This window comes from Salvelinus fontinalis, chromosome 2 (genome assembly GCF_029448725.1).
Source record: "Salvelinus fontinalis isolate EN_2023a chromosome 2, ASM2944872v1, whole genome shotgun sequence".
NCBI classification, from domain to species: Eukaryota; Metazoa; Chordata; class Actinopteri; order Salmoniformes; family Salmonidae; genus Salvelinus; species Salvelinus fontinalis.
In genome coordinates this window covers 59293897-59314064 of record NC_074666.1, presented here as the reverse complement: position 1 = coordinate 59314064, position 20168 = coordinate 59293897, and the positions used below count along the sequence as shown (strand labels likewise).

Here is a 20168-nt window from a genome sequence, read left to right as displayed (position 1 = left end):
GGCTGCACATTCGATTAGCAAACGTACTGCAAATTGAGAAATCATCTGAATAAACTGAATCAAAAGAAGAAACTACACTATGAAACAAAGATAAATGATATAAAGAATGATAGTGAAAAGCTTTGGAGCACCTAAAATGAAATTTTGGGTAAAAAAGCAAACTCTGCTACATCATTCACTGAATCAGATGGCTCATTCGTCACAAAACCCACTGATATTGCCAACTACTTAAATTATTTTTTTTCATTGGCAAGATTAGCAAACAGGCATGAAATACCAGCAACAAACGCAGACACTACACATCCAAGTGTATCTGACCAAATTATGAAAGACAGGAATTGTACTTTTGAATTCCGTTAAGTAAGTGTGGAAGAGGTGAAGAAATGTTTGTTGTCTATCAACAATGACAAGCCACAAGGGTCTGACAATCTAGATGGAAAGTTACTGATGATAATAGCAGACAATATTGGCACACTATTTGCCATATCTTCAATTTAAGCCTACTAGAAAGTGTGTGCCCTCAGGCTTGGAGGGAAGCAAAAGTTATTTGCCTACCTAAGAATAGTAAAGCCCCCTTTACTGGCCCAAATAGCCAACCAATCGGTCTGTTACCAACCCTTAGTAAACATTTGGAAAAATTAGTTTGACCAGATACAATGCTATGTTACAGTAAACAAATTTACAACAGACTTTCAGCACCCCTATAGGAAAAGGACATTCAACATGCTCAGCACTTACACAAATGACTGATGATTGGCTGAGAGAAATTGATGATACAAATATTTTTGGGGCTGTTTTGTCAGACTTCAGTGCAGCTTGTCACATTATTGATCATAGTCTGCTGCTGGACAAACGTACGTGTTATGTCTTTACACCCCCTGCTATATTGTGGATAAAGAGTGACCTGTCTAACAGAACACAGAGGGTGTTCTTTAATGGAAGGCTCTCCAACGAAATCCAGGGAGAATCAGGAATTCCCCAGGGCAGCTGTCTTTTTTCAATCTTTACTAACGACATGCAACTGGCTTTGAGTAAAACCAGTGAGTGTATGTATACGGATTACTCAACACTATACACGTCAGCTACCACAGCGACTGAAATGACAGCAACACTTAACAAAGAGATGCAGTTAGTTTCAGAGTGGTGGCAAGGAATAAGTTTGTCCTAAATATTTAAAAAATAAAAGCATTGTATTTGGTACAAATCATTAACTAAACCCTAAACCTTAACTAAATCTTGTAATAAATCATGTGGAAATTGAGCAAGTTGAGGACACTAACCTGCTTGGAGTAACCCTGGATTGTAAACTGTCATGGTCAAAAAATATTGATACAACAGTAGCTAGGATGAGGAGAAGTCTGTCTATATTGTTGTGTTCTTAACAGCACCAGCAACAAGGCAGGTCATACAGGCTCTAGTTTTGTCGCACCTGGACTACTTTTCAGTCGTGTGGTCAGGTGCCACAAAGAGAGAAAAATTGCAATTGGCTCAGAACAGGGCAGCACGGCTGGGCCTTGGATGTACACAGAGAGCAAACTTCAATAATATGCATGCCAATCTCTCCTGGCTCAAAGTGGAGGAGAGATTGACTTCATCAATACTTGTATTTGTGAAAAATATTGACATGTTGAATGTACGAAGCTACTGGCACACAGCTCGGACATCCATGCAAACCCCACAAGACACCAGAGGTCTCTTCACAGTCCCCCAAGTCCAGAACAGACTATTGGCGGCGCACAGTACTACATAGAGCCATGACTACATGGAACTCTATTCCACATCAAGTAACTCATGCAAGCAGTAAAATTAGATTTAAAAAACAGATAGAAATACACCTTATGCAACAGTGGGGACTGTGAAGCAATAAACACATAGACACATGAATACAAACACTCTATAACATACGCACTATACACGCACGTACACATGTATTTTATAGATATGCCGTAGAAATCTGTATGTATTGTAATGTTTTAAAATGTATAACTGCCATCATTTTGCTGGACCCCAGGAAGAGTAGCCTTGGCAGCAGCTAACGCCGATCCATAGTAAATACAAATACAAATGTTTGTGTCTGTAATGCACAGTAACCCATCCCTTTAGCACACTACAACAATTCAGAAAAAAAACACATTACAACACTACAACATACCCAGCTAAACCTGAGGAACATTGAGATTGTGAAATTAATTATAGGTGTTACTTCCATTGCTATTATTATTGAGTTTGACTTCAACCCACATCATGAGTCATCGTCTGTCTGCGGTGTGTGTGTATAATGCATGTGTGTATGCAAGCCCGAGCGTTTCTGTATATGTGAGTATTTCTGTGTATGTGTGTGTGTCAGTGTGCGCACACGCGCCTGTGTGTGTTCTCAGTCACCCACCTGGAGGCTGTCGTCCTCCTTGACCAGCTCTTTCGGAGGGAACAAGTCCTTGGCCTGGATATACTCCAGACTGGGGGGTCCTTCTTCACTCTGGAGGACAGAGATGAACACAGGCTGGTCAGACATCTCAGTTCTTCATACAGCATACAAATAGTAACAGTAACATTACTTCATCAGATCAAAAAGAAAGCACAAGACCAGGGGCTTCAATCAATCATCAGCCACCCAGGAAAAGGTCAATAAAAGCAACTTCCTTTACAGGAGCCTACAGGAGCACTGTCCTGTTTTTCTGAAATGGTAGACAAGAGCTGCCATTAACATTGCCTGCAAAGAGCCGGCGTCAAACACCATACAACACACTCACTTCTCTGAAAAAGGGAGTTCTCACAGGTCAGTTTGAAGTTGGAACTTTCAGTCAGGCAATTATTTATTATTATAAGTGACCTGTGTTTTTTGGGGGAGGACATGACAGAGAGTGTCCCCTAGACAGCTGCTGTTTATGTCTGTGCCTCCTCCCCAGCCAGCGAGACGGCATGTGCCCGTGGCAGACTGTGGCAGACAGCACTGCAGCCACAGCAGTCAACCCAGCTGTAGCCCTACACAGCAAGAACAACATACAGTTGAAGTCGGAACTTTACATACACCTTAGCCAAATACATTTAAACTCAGTTTTTCACAATTCCTGACATTTAATCCTAGTAAAAATGCCCTGTCTTAGGTCATTTAGGATCAACACTTTATTTTAAGAATGTGAAATGTCAGAATAATAGTTAAGAGAATGATTTTTTCAGCTTGTATTTCTTTCATCACATTCCCAGAGGGTCAGAAGTTTACATACACTCAATTAGTAATCGATAGCATTGTCTTTAAATTGTTTAACTTGGGTCAAACGTTTCAGATAGCCTTCCACAAGCTTCCCACAATAAGTTGGGTGAATTTTGGCCCATTCCTTCTGACAGACTGGTGTAACTGAGTCAGGTTTGTAGGCCTCCTTGCTCGCACACACTTTTTCAGTTCTACCCCAATACCTTGAATTTGTTGTCCTTAAGCCATTTTGCCACAACTTTGGAAGTATGCTTGGGGTCATTGTCCATTTGGAAGACCCATTTGCAACCAAGCTTTAACTTCCTGACTGATGTCTTGAGATGTTGCTTCTATATATCTATATCATCATATATATCTATATCATATATATCTATATCATTTTCCTCACTCATGATGCCATCCATTTTGTGAAGTGCACCAGACAATCCTGCAGCAAAGCACCCCCACAACATGATGCTGCCACCCCCGTGTTTCACGGTTGGGATGGTGTTCTTCAGCTTGCAAGCCTCCCCCTTTTCCCTCCAAACATAATGATGGTCATTATGGCCAAACAGTTCTATTTTTGTTTCATCAGACCAGAGGACATTTCTCCAAAAAGTACGATCTTTGTCCTCATGTGCAGTTGCAAACCGTAGTCTGGCTTTTTTATGGCGGTTTTGGAGCAGCGGTTTCTTCCTTGCTGAGCGGCCTTTCAGGTTATGGTCGATAAAGGACTCATTTTACTGTGTTTCCTATAGATGCTTTTGTACCTGTTTCATCCAGCATCTTCACAAGGTCCTTTGCAGTTTTTCTGGGATTAATCTGCACTTTTCCCACCAAAGCACGTTCATCTCTAGGAGACAGAACGTGTCTCCTTCCTGAGCGGTATGACGGCTGCGTGGTACCATGGTGTTTATACTTGCGTACTATTGTTTGCACAGATGAACGTGGTACCTTCAGGCATTTGGAAACTGCTCCCATGGATGAACCAGACTTGTGGAGGTCTACAATTTTTTTTCTGAGGTCTTGGCTGATTTCTTTTGATTTTCCCATGATGTCAAGCAAAGAGGCACTGAGTTTGAAGGTAAGCCTTGAAATACATCCACAGGTACAACTCCAATTGACTCAAATTATGTCAATTATCAGAAGCTTTTAAAGCTATGACATCGTTCTCTGGAATTTTCCAAGCTGTTTAAAGGCACAGTCAACTTAGTGTATGTAAACTTCTGACCCACTGGAATTGTGATACAGTGAATTACAAGTGAAATAATCTTGGGAAAATGACTTGTCTCATGCACAAAGTAGATGTCCTAACCGACTTGCCAAAACTATAGTTTGTTATCAAGAAATTTGTGGAGTGGTTGAAAAATTAGTTTTAATGACTCCAACCTAAGTGTATGTACACTTTCGACTTCAACTGTATGTGCTAATATTTCTAAAAATATGTTTTCACTTTGTCATTATGGGGAATTGTGTGTAGATAGGTGAGAAACACTACAACAATTTTATCCAAAATGTGGAATAAGTTAAGGAGTATGATTACTTTCTGAAGACATTGTATATGGACTAGTCTATAGCACTGTATTGCTGTTTGTCTAATGTACATTGCACAGTCTTGCTTGATGTATTCATTAAGTTGTTGTCATCTTGTATCTGTACATATGCCTGCTAGTAATAATTGTCCCTCAGAGATTAATAACGTTTTTTTTATTGAATTATCATGCACTACATGACCAAAAGTATGTGGACACCTGCTCGTAAAACAGATAATTCCAGAATCATTGGCATTAATTGGTGCTTCAACAGCGTTCTCCTGGCATCCATCAAACCCAGATTCGTACATTGGCCTGTTAGATGGTGAAGCGTGATTCATCACTCCAGAGAATGTGTTTCCACTGCTCCAGAGTCCAATGGCGGTGAGCTTTACACCACTCCAGCCGACACTTGGCATTGCGCATGGTGATCTTAGGCTTGTGTGCGGCTGCTTGGCCATGGAAACCCATTTCATGAAGCTCCCGACGAACAGTTCTTGTGCTGACATTTCTTCCAGAGGCAGTTTGGAACTCGGTAGTGAGTGTTGCAACCGAGGACAGACTACTTTTACGCGCTACGCGCTTCAGTGTTCCCGTTCTGTGAGCCTGTGTGGCTTACCACTTTGTGGCTGGGCTGTTATTGCACCTAGATGTTCCCACTTCACAATAACAGCACTTACAGTTGACCGTCGCAGCTGTAGCAGGGCAGAAATTTGACTAAGTGACTTGTTGGAAAGGTGGCATCCTATGACGGGGCCAGTTTAAAGTCACTGAGCTCTTCATTAAGGCCATTCTACTGCCAATGTTTGTTTGTGGAGATTGCATGGCTGTGTGCTAGATTTCATACACTTGTCTGCAACGGGTGTGGCTGAAATAGGGGTGTCCACATACCTTTGTATATATAGTGTACTTATTCCCTACAGACTGTAGATAAGTTGCTTAGACGGCTTATTGGAGGTGGGACTGCGGCCCACAGATGGGACAGCATGGCAGATGGCTGGGATTGTGAGGGAACAGTGAGGAGACTGGGGGAGTCAAAGGGAAGAGACCGTGACCTTGAAAGCAGGGAAGCAGCTGAGTCTTGACAATCTCAGAGCTTCGTAAAAGATGCAACCAATTAGACAAAGGATTTGGGGTTTCAACAATTATCATGTGATTTGCATATTTCAGATAATACCTTCAAATGAGCAGGAGTCGAAAAACCAATGTCTATGAATACAGGTCTAATTGCACAAATGCACATTTCTAGGGAAATCTTTCCCTTTGAAAATGTTACTCTTAAAAAGACTAGAACAAAAACACAAGCGTACTCTACCGTGTGCAACCCTCTCTAGGGCAAGTCTTTTTTAATATTTGCTTACACAGCAATCTACATATGCCCTAATTCAGCAATACCTAATCTTATTCTACAACTATAGGCCATATGCTACACCACAGGACCACCTGAGTGTTGTACTGGGCCATTTATGAGGAAATTATGAATTACATTTTTCAAGACCCTGATTGATACCTCAGAGGGAAGAAACAAACAAGCTTTTACACTTGTTAAAAAACAATTCTTTGCGGACCAACTAACAATTTCAATATAGATTATTAGATGCGTGTCAACTGTTGAACTTCTTTGGGAAAACATAAGGCACATCCTAGATAAAAAACTAGCTTGGAAACTGAAGCATCAAGTAATAATGCTCACTATGCTATTGCCCAGTCTCCTTCCACTGAGGAGAAACAGGGGAAGCAGCAGGAGGATACAGATATAATCCCCTCTTCCCTCCCTCCCTCCTCCCTCCATCCCGGCTGTCTCCCCAGCAGCAGGTGCCCAGCTCCCTCCCTCCCTCCATCCATCCACTGCCTTGGCTCAGACACATGGGTCAAGATGAGAGGGTCCTCTGCGGGGTCTACAGCACCACAGACAGACCAAACACAGCAACACGAGGTCTTTACTCAATGTACTGCATGCTGGCATGTGCCTCATATCAGACGAGAATCAAATGTCAGTACTATCATGGGGCTACATCCCCTGGGACATGCCCACTAAGCCTACATCATTATCAGCCATGTGAAAGTGGAAAGCTGGTTAAAACCCCCAAAAAGTACAGGTTTTTAAACCTCTGAAATATATATATTTTATTTTACATTTAGCTCAACATTAAATTCACTTCACCAATCAGTGCTGATAGAGCAGCTTGCCATGGGGCGGTTTAAGCAATTTAATTTGTATAGGAAAGTTGTTAAAAGCAGATTTTATTTTGGCGTAAACAGCATGGTTTAATCATAATGAAAGACAAACACACGCGTCATTGTCCTGCCAGTCACAGTGTAGGGCGAGAGATGCAACTGAAATTTTGTAGGCGAGGAGAGAGCGAGAGAGAATGGGGGAAGCTTTCCTTGAAGCGCTAGCCATCTTGTTATGAAATGCATTATCTGAATTAGGCCCACAGAATTATACTTACGGAGGAGCGGCTTCTATGGAGGAACTTTGAATGTATTTGAAATTCTGAGTTCTAGCTAGCTAGCTAACAAGCGTGTGCGTGAAGAGCAGCACTAAAATTAAAAAACAAATTTTTGTAGTTAATAAATCCAATGCGAATCGTGATAACATAGTATCCTTAACTAACATTGAAAAAGTGAATCTATTCTTTTAAACATCTCTCACTAACTTCTGAATCATGCTTGTAACGTCAGGCTACAGCTATGCTTCAGAGGGGAAGGATAGGTAGCCTACACACACACCCGCTGGCAGGCAGACACTGGAATAAATTTGAGTGACAAAGTGAGGGCTTTGCATAGGTGCTTTATTGTGATTTTTGTGGGCCTGAAAAAAAATGCCTGGAACATAAAGAAATGCTATTAACCGTTCCCATACTTTTAAAAATAACGATTCTGTTCCTGAACAGTATATATCACTTTCGTTTTCAATTCTGTTCATCAAATCATTTTGTTTTTCACCTACCCTGTGCCATCAAACTGAACCTGTCCACTTCAAACAACTACAAGAAACAGAGGGGATGACAGGCACTAGGTGTCAACACCTGTCACATTGATTTGACATGTGTAAACAGAGGAGGAAAAAATAGGTTCTCCCTTGACTTTGGTTTGAGGATGGCACGGGAATGTGAGGTGCAGCATAGGAAGCGTGAGCATTAACATTTAAACTGGAGTGCTGACATATGTGTTCCCCACCCAATCCGAGTAACTCTGACAGACGTATCTGCCTTGGCAGTAGCCATAGGCCGAGGGTCAGCCCAGTTCCTCAAAAGAGTCTCAAAGAGTTACTGCAACCCTGACAACCTTGGCTCAGACATTCTCTAACAATAGCCAGAAAATTATAGCACGACTCAATTATCATTTCAATTGTAAATTGACTGCATCTCATTCTCTGAAATGTTTCATTTTGCCTAAGGCATAAAGAGAGAGAAAGAGAGCACTCGGGCCTAGATGTTGGCATTTCCCTGGTGGTTTTTCTTTCTGCCATCTGTGCCTTGCAACAGCGAGGCAACACAACAAAGCCAGTCTGGCCACTAACTGAGCCAAGAAGTGTGGGGTGGATAGACTGAGGATGGAAGCGAAATGTGTGATTGGGAGTTGGCTAGAAGGCAAAATGGTGGAGAGTGTGTCTTGGAGCAGGTTGAGTGCAGCTGCAGCCATCAAGACTATCCCATCAACGGGACCTGAAGAACTGTAATATCCTATGTTTCTCTGAGTTGTGGCTAAACAACAATATCTATATCTACACTGCCCTCTCCCACCTGGACAAGAGTAACACTTACGTGAGAATGCTGCTCATTCACTATAGTTCAGCTGTCAACACCATAGTGCCCTCCAAGTTCATCACTAAGCTCAGGACTCTGGGACTGAACACCTCCCCCTACAACTGGATCCTGGGCTTCCTGACAGGCCGCCACCAGGTGATGAGGGCAGGCAACAACACATCAGCCATGGTTACCTTCAACACGGGGGCCCCTCAGGGGTGTGTGCTTAGTCTCCTCCTGTACTCCCTGTTCACCCAGGACTGCGTTGCCGCACATGACTTCAACATTAGCATTACGTTTGCTGACGATACGATGAGGGTTTGCCTGATCACCGACGACGATGACTATAGGGAGGAGGTTAGTGACCTGGCAGCGTGGTGCCAGGACAACAACAACCTCTCCCTCAACGTCAGCAAGACAAAGGAGCTGATTGTGGACTACAGGAAATAGAGGGCCGAGCATGCCCACATCCACATCGATAGGGCTGTAGTCGAGCAGATCGAAAGCTTCAAGTTCCTCAGTTTCCACATCACTAAGGAATTATCATTATCCACACATACCAACACAGTCATGAAGAAGGCACGACAACACCTATTCCCTCAAAAGGTTCTACAACTGCACCATTGAGAGCATCTTGACTGGCTGCATCACCGCTTGGTATGGCAACTACTTGGCATCTGACCGCAAGGCGCTACAGAGGGTAGTGTGTACGGCCCCAGCCGAGCTCCTTGCCATCCAGGACCTAGCTACCCCGACCATCTGCATAGATGCTTTTTGCACTAACTCTTGACTCATCACTTACACTGCGACTAGGGCTGTGGCGGTCACGAAATTTTATCAGCTGGTGATTGTCAAGTAAACTTGTCAGTATCAGGGCCTCCCGAGTGGTGCAGCGGTCTAATGCACTGCATCGCAGTGCTAGCTGTGTTACTACAGATCCTGGTTCGATCCCAGGCTGTGTCACAGCCGGCCACAACCGGGAGATCCATGAGGCGGCGCACAATTGGCCCAGCGTTGTCAGGGTTAGGGGAGGGTTTTGACGGCCGGGATGTCCTTGTCCCATCGTGCTCTAGCCACCCCTTTGAGGCGGGCCATGTATATGCACGCTGACAGGGTCACCAGGTGTACGGTGTTTCCTCCGACACATTGGTGCAGCTAGCTTCCGGGTTAAGCGAGCATTGTGTCAAGAACCAGTGTGGCTTGGCAGCTTGTGTTTCGGAGGATGCACGGCTCTTGACCTTCACCTCTCCAATGTCCGTACAGGAGTTGCAGCAATGGGAAAAGACTGTATCTATCAATTGGATACCATGAAATTGGGGAGAAAAAGTGGTAAAAAAAAGAAATAATAATACTGTCGGCGTTACGGTTATGGACTGTTAATTAGCATAAACACATTTAGCATCTCCTGGCTTCCACACATAGCCGACAAGCCACTGAACATCTACTTTTTAAAAAGTCGAATAAATACATGTAATGGAGCCTACACCTTCACAATAAATCCATGATTTATTTTAGACAGGTCTAAAGAAACATAATGTGAAGAAAATGTAGTCTATTTCAGAAGAAAAGAATAGTATACTCTGAGTTGTCCTTATGTTAGGTCCTGATCTGGCTATACCATATGGCTGTGGGCTACACGGATCAGACCTGCACAACGGTCAGGGCAAATGTTGGACCATTCCTCTTTACAAAACTGCTTCAGTTCAGCAATATTCCTGGGATGTCTGGTGTGAACTGCTCTCTTGAGGTCCTGCCACAGCATCTCAATCGGGTTGAGGTCAGGAATCTGACTGGGCCACTCCAGAAGGTCTATTTTCTTCTTTTGAAGCCATTCTGTTGTTAATTTACTTCTGTGTTTTGGGTCGATGTCCTGTTGCATCACCCAACTTCTGTTGAACTTCAATTGGCGGACAGATAGCCTAACATTCTCCTGCAAAATGTCTTGATAAACTTGGGAATTCATTTTTCCGTCGATGATAGCAAGCTGTCCAGGCCCTGAGGCAGCCCCAAACCACGATGCTCCCTCCACCATACTTTACAGTAGGGATGAGGTTTTGATGTTGGTGTGCTTTGCCTTTTTTTCTCCACACATAGTGTTTGTGTGTTCCTTCCAAACAACTCAACTGTAGTTTCATCTGTCCACAGAATATTTTGCCAGTAGCGCTGTGGAATATCCATGTGCACTTTTGCAAACTTGCATTGGCTTCTTCTGTGGTGTCCTCTCATGAAAACCATTCTTGTTTAGTGTTTTTTTACGTATCGTAGACTTGTCAACAGAGTTGTTGGCATGTTCCAGAGATTTCTGTAAGTCTTTAGCTGACACTCTAGGATTCTTCTTAACCTCATTGAGCATTCTGCGATGTGCTCTTGCAGTCATCTTTGCAGAAGGGCCACTCCTAGGGAGAGTAGCAACAGTGCTGAACTTTCTCAATTTATAGACAATTTCTCTTATCGTGGACTGATGAACATCAAGGCTATTAGAGATACTTTTGTAACCCTTTCCAGCTTTATGCAAGTAAACAATTCTAAATCTTAGGTCTTCTGAGATCTCTTTTGTTTGAGGCATGGTTCACATCAGGCAATGCTTCTTGTGAATAGCAAACTCAAATTATGTGAGTGTTTTTTTAGGGCAAGGCAGCTCTAACCAACATCTCCAATCTCATCTCATTGATTGGACTCCAGGTTAGCTGACTCCCGACTCCAGTTAGCTTTTGGAGAAGTCATTAGCCTAGGAGTTCACATACTTTTTCCAACCCACACTGTGAATGTTTAAATGATGCATTCAATATAAACAATAGAAATACAATCATTTGTGTGTTATTAGTTTAAGCACACTGTTTGTATATTGTTGTGACTTAGATGAAGATCAGATCAAATTTGATGACTAATTTATGCAGAAATCCATGTAATTCCAAAGGGTTCACATACTTTTTCTTGCCACTGTACTTGCATGTGTGGTTTTAATTCATACTTACTTTTTTTGTCTATTTTCTATTTTCTATTATTATCTATATTATTATTCACTGCATTGTTGGGAACGAGCTCTAAATGTAAGAATTTCACTGTACTGTTTTACACAGGTTGTATCCTATGCACGTGGCGAATAACCTTTAAACTTGAAACTATTTGGGAGTCTGGACCGGCGAGGTATCGTGTTACAAAAGGTGTGCGTTGCAAAAATAAAAATCAGACTCCACCCAAGCACATGTAGATCTATGCACGTGAAGCTTGTAGACACATTTAGAATAGAAAAGTACTTCATTGTTGTTCTCACACTTTCAGGTGTCTTTCTTACACTTTCAGTTGTCTGTCTTACGCTTCTAACAGTTTACCAAATCAAGGATGATGTGGCGTGTGAGGTTAATGTGATTAGCTGATGCATTACAGTGTTAAACAAATCAAAATATATTTTATATTTGAGATTCTTCAAAGTAGTCACCCATTGGCTTGATGACAGCTTTGCACACTCTTGGCATTCTCTCAACCAGCTTCATCTGGAATGCTTTTCCAACAGTCTTGAAGGAGTTCCCGCACTACACTACAGTTCAAAAGTTTGGCGTCACTTTGAAATTTCCTTGTTTTTGAAAGAAAAGCAATTTTTTTTGTCTATTAAAATAACATCAAATTAATCAGAAATACAGTGTAGACATTGTTAATGTTGTAAAGTCTCCTCTGAACAGTTGATGTTGAGATGTGTCTGTTACTTAAAATCTGTGAAGCATTTATTTGGGCTGCAACCTGAAGTGCAGTTAACTCTAACAAACTTCTCCTCAGCAGCAGAGGTAACTATGGGTCTTCCTTTCCTGTGGCAGTCTTCATGAGACCCAGTTTCATCATAGCGCTTGATGGTTTTTGTGACTACCTTCAAAGTTCTTGATATTTTCCGTATTGACTGACCTTCATGTCTTAAAGTAATGATGGACTGTCATTTCTCTTTGCTTATTTGAGCTGTTCTTGCCATAATATGAACTTGGTCTTTTACCAAATAGAGCTATCTTTTGTGTACCATCCCTACCTTTTCACCACACATCTGATTGGATCAAACGCATTAAAAAGGAAAGAAATTCCACAAATGAACTTTAAACAAGGCACATCTGTTAATTAAAATGCATTCCAGGTGACTACCTCATGAAGCTGGTTGATAGAATGCCAAGAGTGTGCAAAGCTATCATCAAATCAAAGGGTAGTTACTTCAAGGTTCTGAAATATAAAATATATTTTGATTTGTTAAACACTTTTTGGGTTATTACATGATTCCATATGTGTCATTTCATAGTTTTGATGTCTTCACTATTATTATACAATGTAAAAAAGAGTAAAACATTTTTTTTACTGGTACTGCACATACATACAAAAAGTATTCAGACCCCTTAACATTTTCCAAATGTTGTTATGTTACAGCCTTATTCTAAAATTGATTAAACAGTTCCCCCCCCCCCCCCCCCCCTCAATCTACACACAATATCCCACAATGAATAAGCAAAATCTTTTTTTTTCTCTTACATTTTTGAACATTTATAAAAAATGTAAAACTGAAATATGACACTTACATAAGTATTCGGTCCCTTTAATCAGTACTTTGTTGAAGCACCTTTGACAGTGATTACAGCCTTGAGTCTTGGGTATGACGCTACAAGCTTGGCACACCTGTATTTGTAGAGTTTCTCACATTTATCTCTGAAGATCCTCTCAAGCTCTATCAAGTTAGTTGCTGCACAACTATTTTCAGGTCTCTCGATATTCTAGTCCGGGCTCTGGCTGGGCCACTCACGGACATTCAGAGACTTGTCCCGAAGCAACTCCTGCATTGTCTTGGCTGTGTGCTTAGGGTCGTTGTCATGTTGGAGGGTGAACCTTCGCCCCCAGTCTGAGGTCCTTAGCGCTCTGGAGCAGGTTTTAATCAAGGATCTCTCAGTACATACAGTTGAAGTCGGAAATTTACATACACTTAGGTTGGAGTCAATAAAACTTGTTTTTCAACCACTCCACACATTTCTTGATAACAAACTATAGTTTTGGCAAGTCGGTTAGGACATCTACTTTGTGCATGACACAAGTCATTTTTCCAGCAATTGTTTACAGACAGATTATTTCACTTATAATTCACTGTATCACAGTTCCAGTGGGTCAGAAGTTTACATACACTAAGTTGACTGTGCCTTTAAACAGCTTGGCAAATACCAGAAAATGAGATCATGGCTTTAGAAGCTTCTGATAGGCTTACTGACATAATTTGAGTCAATTGGAGGTGTACCTGTGGATGTATTTCTTTGCTTGACATCATGGGAAAATCTAAAGAAATCAGATAAGACCTCAGAAAAAAAATTGTAGACCTCCACAAGTCTGGTTCATCCTTGGGAGCAATTTCCAAACGCCTGAAGGTACCACTTTCATCTGTACAAACAATAGTACGCAAGTATAAACACATTGGGACCATGCAGCCATTATACTGCTCAGGAAGGAGACGTGTTCTGTCTCCTAGAGATGAATGTACTTTGAGGCGAAAAGTGCAAATCAATCCCCGAACAACAGCAAAGGACCTTGTGAAGATGCTGGAGGTAACAGGTACAAAAGTGTCTATATCCACAGTAAAACAAGTCCTATATCGACATAACCTGAAAGGCCGCTCAGCAAGGAAGAAGCCACTGCTCCAAAACCGCCATAAAAAAAGCCAGACTATGGTTTGCAACTGCACAGAGTAGGTTCTCTGAATGACGTTGACTTTAGTGCATCGTTGGTAGTTCCAAAGATATCCGAATTTAAGTTAATAAATATTTCAAAAACCCAAAACATAACTATTTTTGGAGTTATAGGTAACCAGAAATGACTACAACTAAGTTATAAGGCTTTGACCACACTGTGTTATTACTTTGGTGAGTAAAAACTCCTGCTTCCTACCCTTTAATTAATATTACACTATAAACTCATCACAGTGCATAACAGAATTTGAGTCCAGTCCAGACACTGCCACTAACAAACCTGGGGGTGAGTCCGAGATGGAACCCTTTCCCCTGTTGTGCACTAATTTTGACCAGGGCTATCAGAGAATAAGGTGCCATTTTAGATGCAGACAAGGGTTTTCATTTGTCGCTTGGTGTTTTGATGCTCAACGGCTTGACGGACGAGCCACACTTTCCAAATTAAGAATGCAGAGAGCCAGGAGAGGCAGAGCTTCAAAATACTGTTTCTTGCAGGCCCAGACCCCGACAGAAACCCTGGTTAAAAGGCGTTAAATAGGACTGTGAGGACTAGGAGCAGAGACAAAGGAAAGAAAGAGAGCAGAAGCAATAGGAGGGAGAGCTCTGAGAGGCTGGCAGACAGAGGGTGGGCACAGGAAAGTCAGAGGCTCAGATTATTCAGAGCAGATTGTGGTACAAGCAACTGCGCTCTTTTTCAATCATCTTGTCCTCTCCGCATCTCCTCTCCTTCATTTCCGTGCACTGATCTGAAAGAACAGACCAGGTCAAAGCCAGCCTAATGATGAGCTTCCATCATATTTTCACCTGTCAAGTCTTCCATTAATACAGTGCAGATGAAGCGACCTGCAGACACCCAGCTGAACTCCTCATGACCTCAAACAGGTCATAGCAGAGCTTCAGAATAGCAAAAAGAGAAGAAAAAAAACACTTGGCAGCTTGACGCAGGAGGTAAACAAAAGTCTGCCAATGTATTTCTTATTAGTCTCTCTCCCGCCCCATCCATTTGATGGTAGTCCACTTCCAGATAAAATAAGACAGACAGACAGACAGAGAGGACAGAAAGAAAGGGCAGAAAGGACAGAGAGCGAGAGAGCGTGAGGCAGGCAGAGAGAGAGAGAGAGTGAGGCAGGGAGAGAGAAACGTTCTACTCTGTCCCTGCAGGCGAAGCCAGGAAGCTAGAGAACAGCCCGAGCTGTGCTGCTGCGACAGACAAGCCAACTACGCGTTTTTGCTTCGTCACTGCTGTTCTGAAAGCCTGCCTGCCTGCGCCCCCTTCCCCCCTCTAACAATCACAGAGTCAGAAAAAAGAACACGAGAACACACTGCAGCTTAACGTCTCAGCTCTCTTTTTCCATCCACCTCTCCTTCCCTCTTTCCCTTTTCCATCCTCCCCAGTCCCAACACATCATAACTGGGCTTATTATAACAATTACTTATTTTTTCACCTTATCTTCCTCAGCTGTGATACTGTAAATCTGTTCTTCTGAGGGGCTCCTCAGTGCTCAGCCTCTGACACAGTTCAGCTTAAGGCCACTAGTAGTGAATGGGGTTGTTACAGCTGGTCTTTTTAATTAACTAAAAACAATGGTGTTTTGTAAAAAGCTCCGCGAGTCGAGTGACAGACTCCCTTTCCAGGGAATACTGTACTGTAAGTATAGATAGAAAATGAATGTGATAGACTGCTGAAGGAGAAAAAGAGAGGGAACATGAAGAATAGAAAAGAGTTGGGTGACTGGAGGTATTCAGACACAGAAAGACAAAGGAAAGGCGGCATATGAACATTTACTTCAATCATGAATAAGTCTGACTGAGTCTGGTTGCTATGGAAATGAAAATCAACCTTTTTCCAGGATAAATCCCATTCCTAGTTTCTCACCCATTCTTCCTCGTTACTCATCGTTAGACCGATGCTATTCACCTAATCTGACTAGGGATTTGTGCCTGGACTATAATTCTATGGATAATTTACAGAACCCCTGTATTAGTACTGTGAGTTTTCTGTACTGCATTTTATAAAAAGAGAGACACTGTATCTATCTCTATGAGATGGACATCCTCTGGGTTTTGAAGGTTATATGACAAGTGACTACAGTACAGGCCCATTCAGCCTGTTCCAGTGCAACAGTAGAGCTCTGCTCACAAGCACCGAGGAAGAAACATCCACTATGCATATGGCCTTCTAAGTCCACCACTTCACCCGATACTAACTAAAGCACTAGGTCTAGTCACAGGCACTGTAACGGTCATCTTGTGGTGAATGAGCGGACCAAGGCGCAGCGGGTGATGAATACATAATGAATTTAATAAGGAAAAGAATAACGATGACGAAGCAAACTTTAGAAATTACAAAATAACAAAACGAACTAAACAGACCTGAACATGAGAACTTACATAACACGAAGAACGCACGAACAGGAACAGACTAAACAAACGAAATAGTCCCGTGTGGTGACGAACACAAACACGGAAGACACTTGAATAGAAAACAAAACAACAAAACGACGTAGACAGACCTGAAATTGAGAACTTACATAGACACGAAGAACGCACGAACAGGAAAGACTAGCCAAACGAACGAACAAGTGAAACAGTCCCGTGTGGTGCAAACAGACACAGGAACAATCACCCACAAACAAACAATGAGAACAGCCTACCTTAATATGGTTCTCAATCAGAGGAAACGTCAAACACCTGCCTCTAATTGAGAACCATATCAGGCAACACATTTAACCCAACATAGAAACACATAACATAGAATGCCCACCCCAACTCACGCCCTGACCAACTCAACACATACAAAAACACTGGAAAACAGGTCAGGAACGTGACAGGCACATCTCCAACAGGATTGCAAGGGTTAAAAAAAGGGAAAAAGATTGACTAGAGAAACAGAGCGATGTACTCGGGAGGGAGGGGCATTAGAGAGGCCGCCCTGCGGGCACCCTGACAAAACTACCCATCCCCCGTTCTATTGGCGAACGTACAGTCACTTGAGAATAAACAAACTGTCGTGGCTGAAGTCGTGGATGAAGGACACTGATTTTTCTATGCCTTTTTCTGACTGGTTTTTCTATGCATCGGCAGAACAGAACGGCAGCGTTGGTTAAACTCAATGGGAGAGGTGTGTATCTATTTGTTAACAACCGCTGGTGCACAATCTGTAAAATTATTGTCTCGAGGTTCTGCTCTCCTGAGATAGATCTAGAGGTCGACCGATTATGTTTTCCAACGCCGATAGCGATTATTGGAGGACCAAAAAAAGCGGACGATTTAAATATACACTGCTCAAAAAAATAAAGGGAACACTTAAACAACACAATGTAACTCCAAGTCAATCACACTTCTGTGAAATCAAACTGTCCACTTAGGAAGCAACACTGATTGACAATATATTTCACATGCTGTTGTGCAAATGGAATAGACAAAAGGTGGAAATTATAGGCAATTAGCAAGACACCCCCAATAAAGGAGTGGTTCTGCAGGTGGTGACCACAGACCACTTCTCAGTTCCTATGCTTCCTGGCTGATGTTTTGGTCACTTTTGAATGCTGGCGGTGCTTTCACTCTAGTGGTAGCATGAGACGGAGTCTACAACCCACACAAGTGGCTCAGGTAGTGCAGCTCATCCAGGATGGCACATCAATGCGAGCTGTGGCAAGAAGGTTTGCTGTGTCTGTCAGCGTAGTGTCCAGAGCATGGAGGCGCTACCAGGAGACAGGCCAGTACATCAGGAGACGTGGAGGAGGCCGTAGGAGGGCAACAACCCAGCAGCAGGACCGCTACCTCTGCCTTTGTGCAAGGAGGTGCACTGCCAGAGCCTTGCAAAATGACCTCCAGCAGGCCACAAATGTGCATGTGTCAGCATATGGTCTCACAAGGGGTCTGAGGATCTCATCTCGGTACCTAGTGGCAGTCAGGCTACCACAAAAAGCTTGTCCAGAGAAGACAAGGTGAGCGCTACCCTCAGTCCTGTGTCATCCTGAGACCATTCATGTGAGGGGTTGCTTCTCAGCCAAGGGAGTGGGCTCACTCACAATTTTGCCTAAGAACACAGCCATGAATAAAGAATGGTACCAACACATCCTCCGAGAGCAACTTCTCCCAACCATCCAGGAACAGTTTGGTGACGAACAATGCCTTTTTCAGCATGATGGAGCACCTTGCCATAAGGCAAAAGTGATAACTACGTGGCTCGGGGAACAAAACATTGATATTTTGGGTCCATGGCCAGGAAACTCCCCAGACCTTAATCCCATTGAGAACTTGTGGTCAATCCTCAAGAGGCGGGTTTTACAAACAAAAACTCACACATTCTGACAAACTCCAAGCATTGATTATGCAAGAATGGGCTGCCCTCAGTCAGGATGTGGCACAGAAGTTAATTGATAGCATGCCAGGGCAGATTGCAGAGGTCTTGAAAAAGAAGGGTCAACACTGCAAATATTGACTCTTTGCATCAACTTCATGTAATTGTAAATAAAAGCCTTTGACACTTATGAAATGCTTATAATTATACTTCAGTATTCCATAGTAACATCTGACAAAAAATATCTAAAGACACTGAAGCAGCAAACTTTGTGAACATTAATATTTGTGTCATTCTCAAAACTTTTGGCCATGACTGTACATATACACACAAGCACTGACACACACAGGCAGAAATGTGCATTGATTACCAAATTTCACACTAAATTGTTTTGGTTCATTTTCCCCCTTAGTTCAGTTCGTTTGGACTGGTGTGAACAATATCCACACTCAGGAGCGCACTAAACAAAGCACCTTGGTTCGCTCAAAAATTGTTGTCTCGGTCCGATTCTTTTCGTACGGTGGTCTAGTTCGCTGCAGGTGAGAACGCAGTCTGGACCAAACAAATCTGGACCAAACAAAATAAAATATCCACTGACGTGCAGTAGAACTATTATTTGGTTGTTTGACGGCGAGCATTTGCTTAAATGCATGCAGTAGCGTACCATAACTTGATCTCTCTGACACATTATGAGTAGCAGCGCATTCATGAGCGCATCCGATGCAGATTAGGGGAGATTATAGGCTACTGAATATAGCCTATTCACGTTGCGGTTAGAGTGGCATTTGTGCCGTTTCCTACCGCACGTTGTTTGAAGATCAAAGTTAAAGTAATAACGTTTGGGAAACACAAGTTATGCTGATTGTTAATCAAAGAGCATTTTCCTCCAATAAACAAATTACTTGCATGAACACGTGATTTTGTTTAGTCATTTTAGTTTGTTGGACAATGTGAAACCAACTGGACCAAATAACAAAAATACTGTACAATGTAACAAATAATCAAACTCTGATTCGAACTATAGCTCAGAACTATATGTGAAAACACCCTTATTCTGTTAAAACATGTTAAAATCATGGGGCACTGTCAGCAGATAATCCATCCATCAGATCAGCTACAGGGAGAGTGCAGTGACCTCAGAGGGAATGCAGACATTCTGCTACCTGTGACCTCACGGATCAACAGGGAGAAAGCACATGGAATGAAAATTCAATTTTAAATTCCTTGACCTCAGGTCACGTGGCCAGTGCTACTTTTTATAGCTGGAACTGAATGTGCAGAAAATGAGGTAGCCTAAACTAAGAAATAATACAGGGAATGATGAAGTGCCTTTGAGCCTCTAATAGGACGGTGTGATGGAGCGAGAGATGGAGAGCGGTGGTGAGACTCAGGGCACCACTCATCACACGGCCCATCTGCTGCAAGGCTCTGATTGGGGACTAACCCATTAGGTACCATGCAGTCAGGGTGCCACTTGATCTGCGAGTCCTTCCAGGTGCCAGTGTTGATGGAGCAACAGGCCAGAGGCAGAGAGACAGTACCTCTCCATTTCAAAACGTTTGCCAGGCTCTCATAGGGCTCACCCACTATTATAGTAACCTAGGTGCCATACCAATCAGGTTGCCACTTGATATATGAGCCCTCCCAGGTGCCAGAGTGGCTGATGCAGGCCAGGGGCATAGAGAAAGA

At 42.6% G+C, this 20168-nt stretch overlaps 1 protein-coding gene across 4 annotated transcripts in view; it reads right to left on the bottom strand.

The window, feature by feature from the left end:
• Window positions 1-20168, bottom strand: part of LOC129822175 (myotubularin-related protein 4-like) — a 145118-nt gene that overhangs the window by 72804 nt on the left and 52146 nt on the right. For all 4 annotated transcript variants that reach the window (XM_055880243.1, XM_055880251.1, XM_055880230.1 and 1 more), the window contains one exon: window positions 2387-2476. Coding sequence is in view for 2 of the 4 variants with exons in the window: in XM_055880230.1 (XP_055736205.1) it covers window positions 2387-2476 (90 nt within the window). In the remaining 2 variants the exon portion in view is untranslated. The remainder of the gene's footprint in view (window positions 1-2386; window positions 2477-20168) is intronic.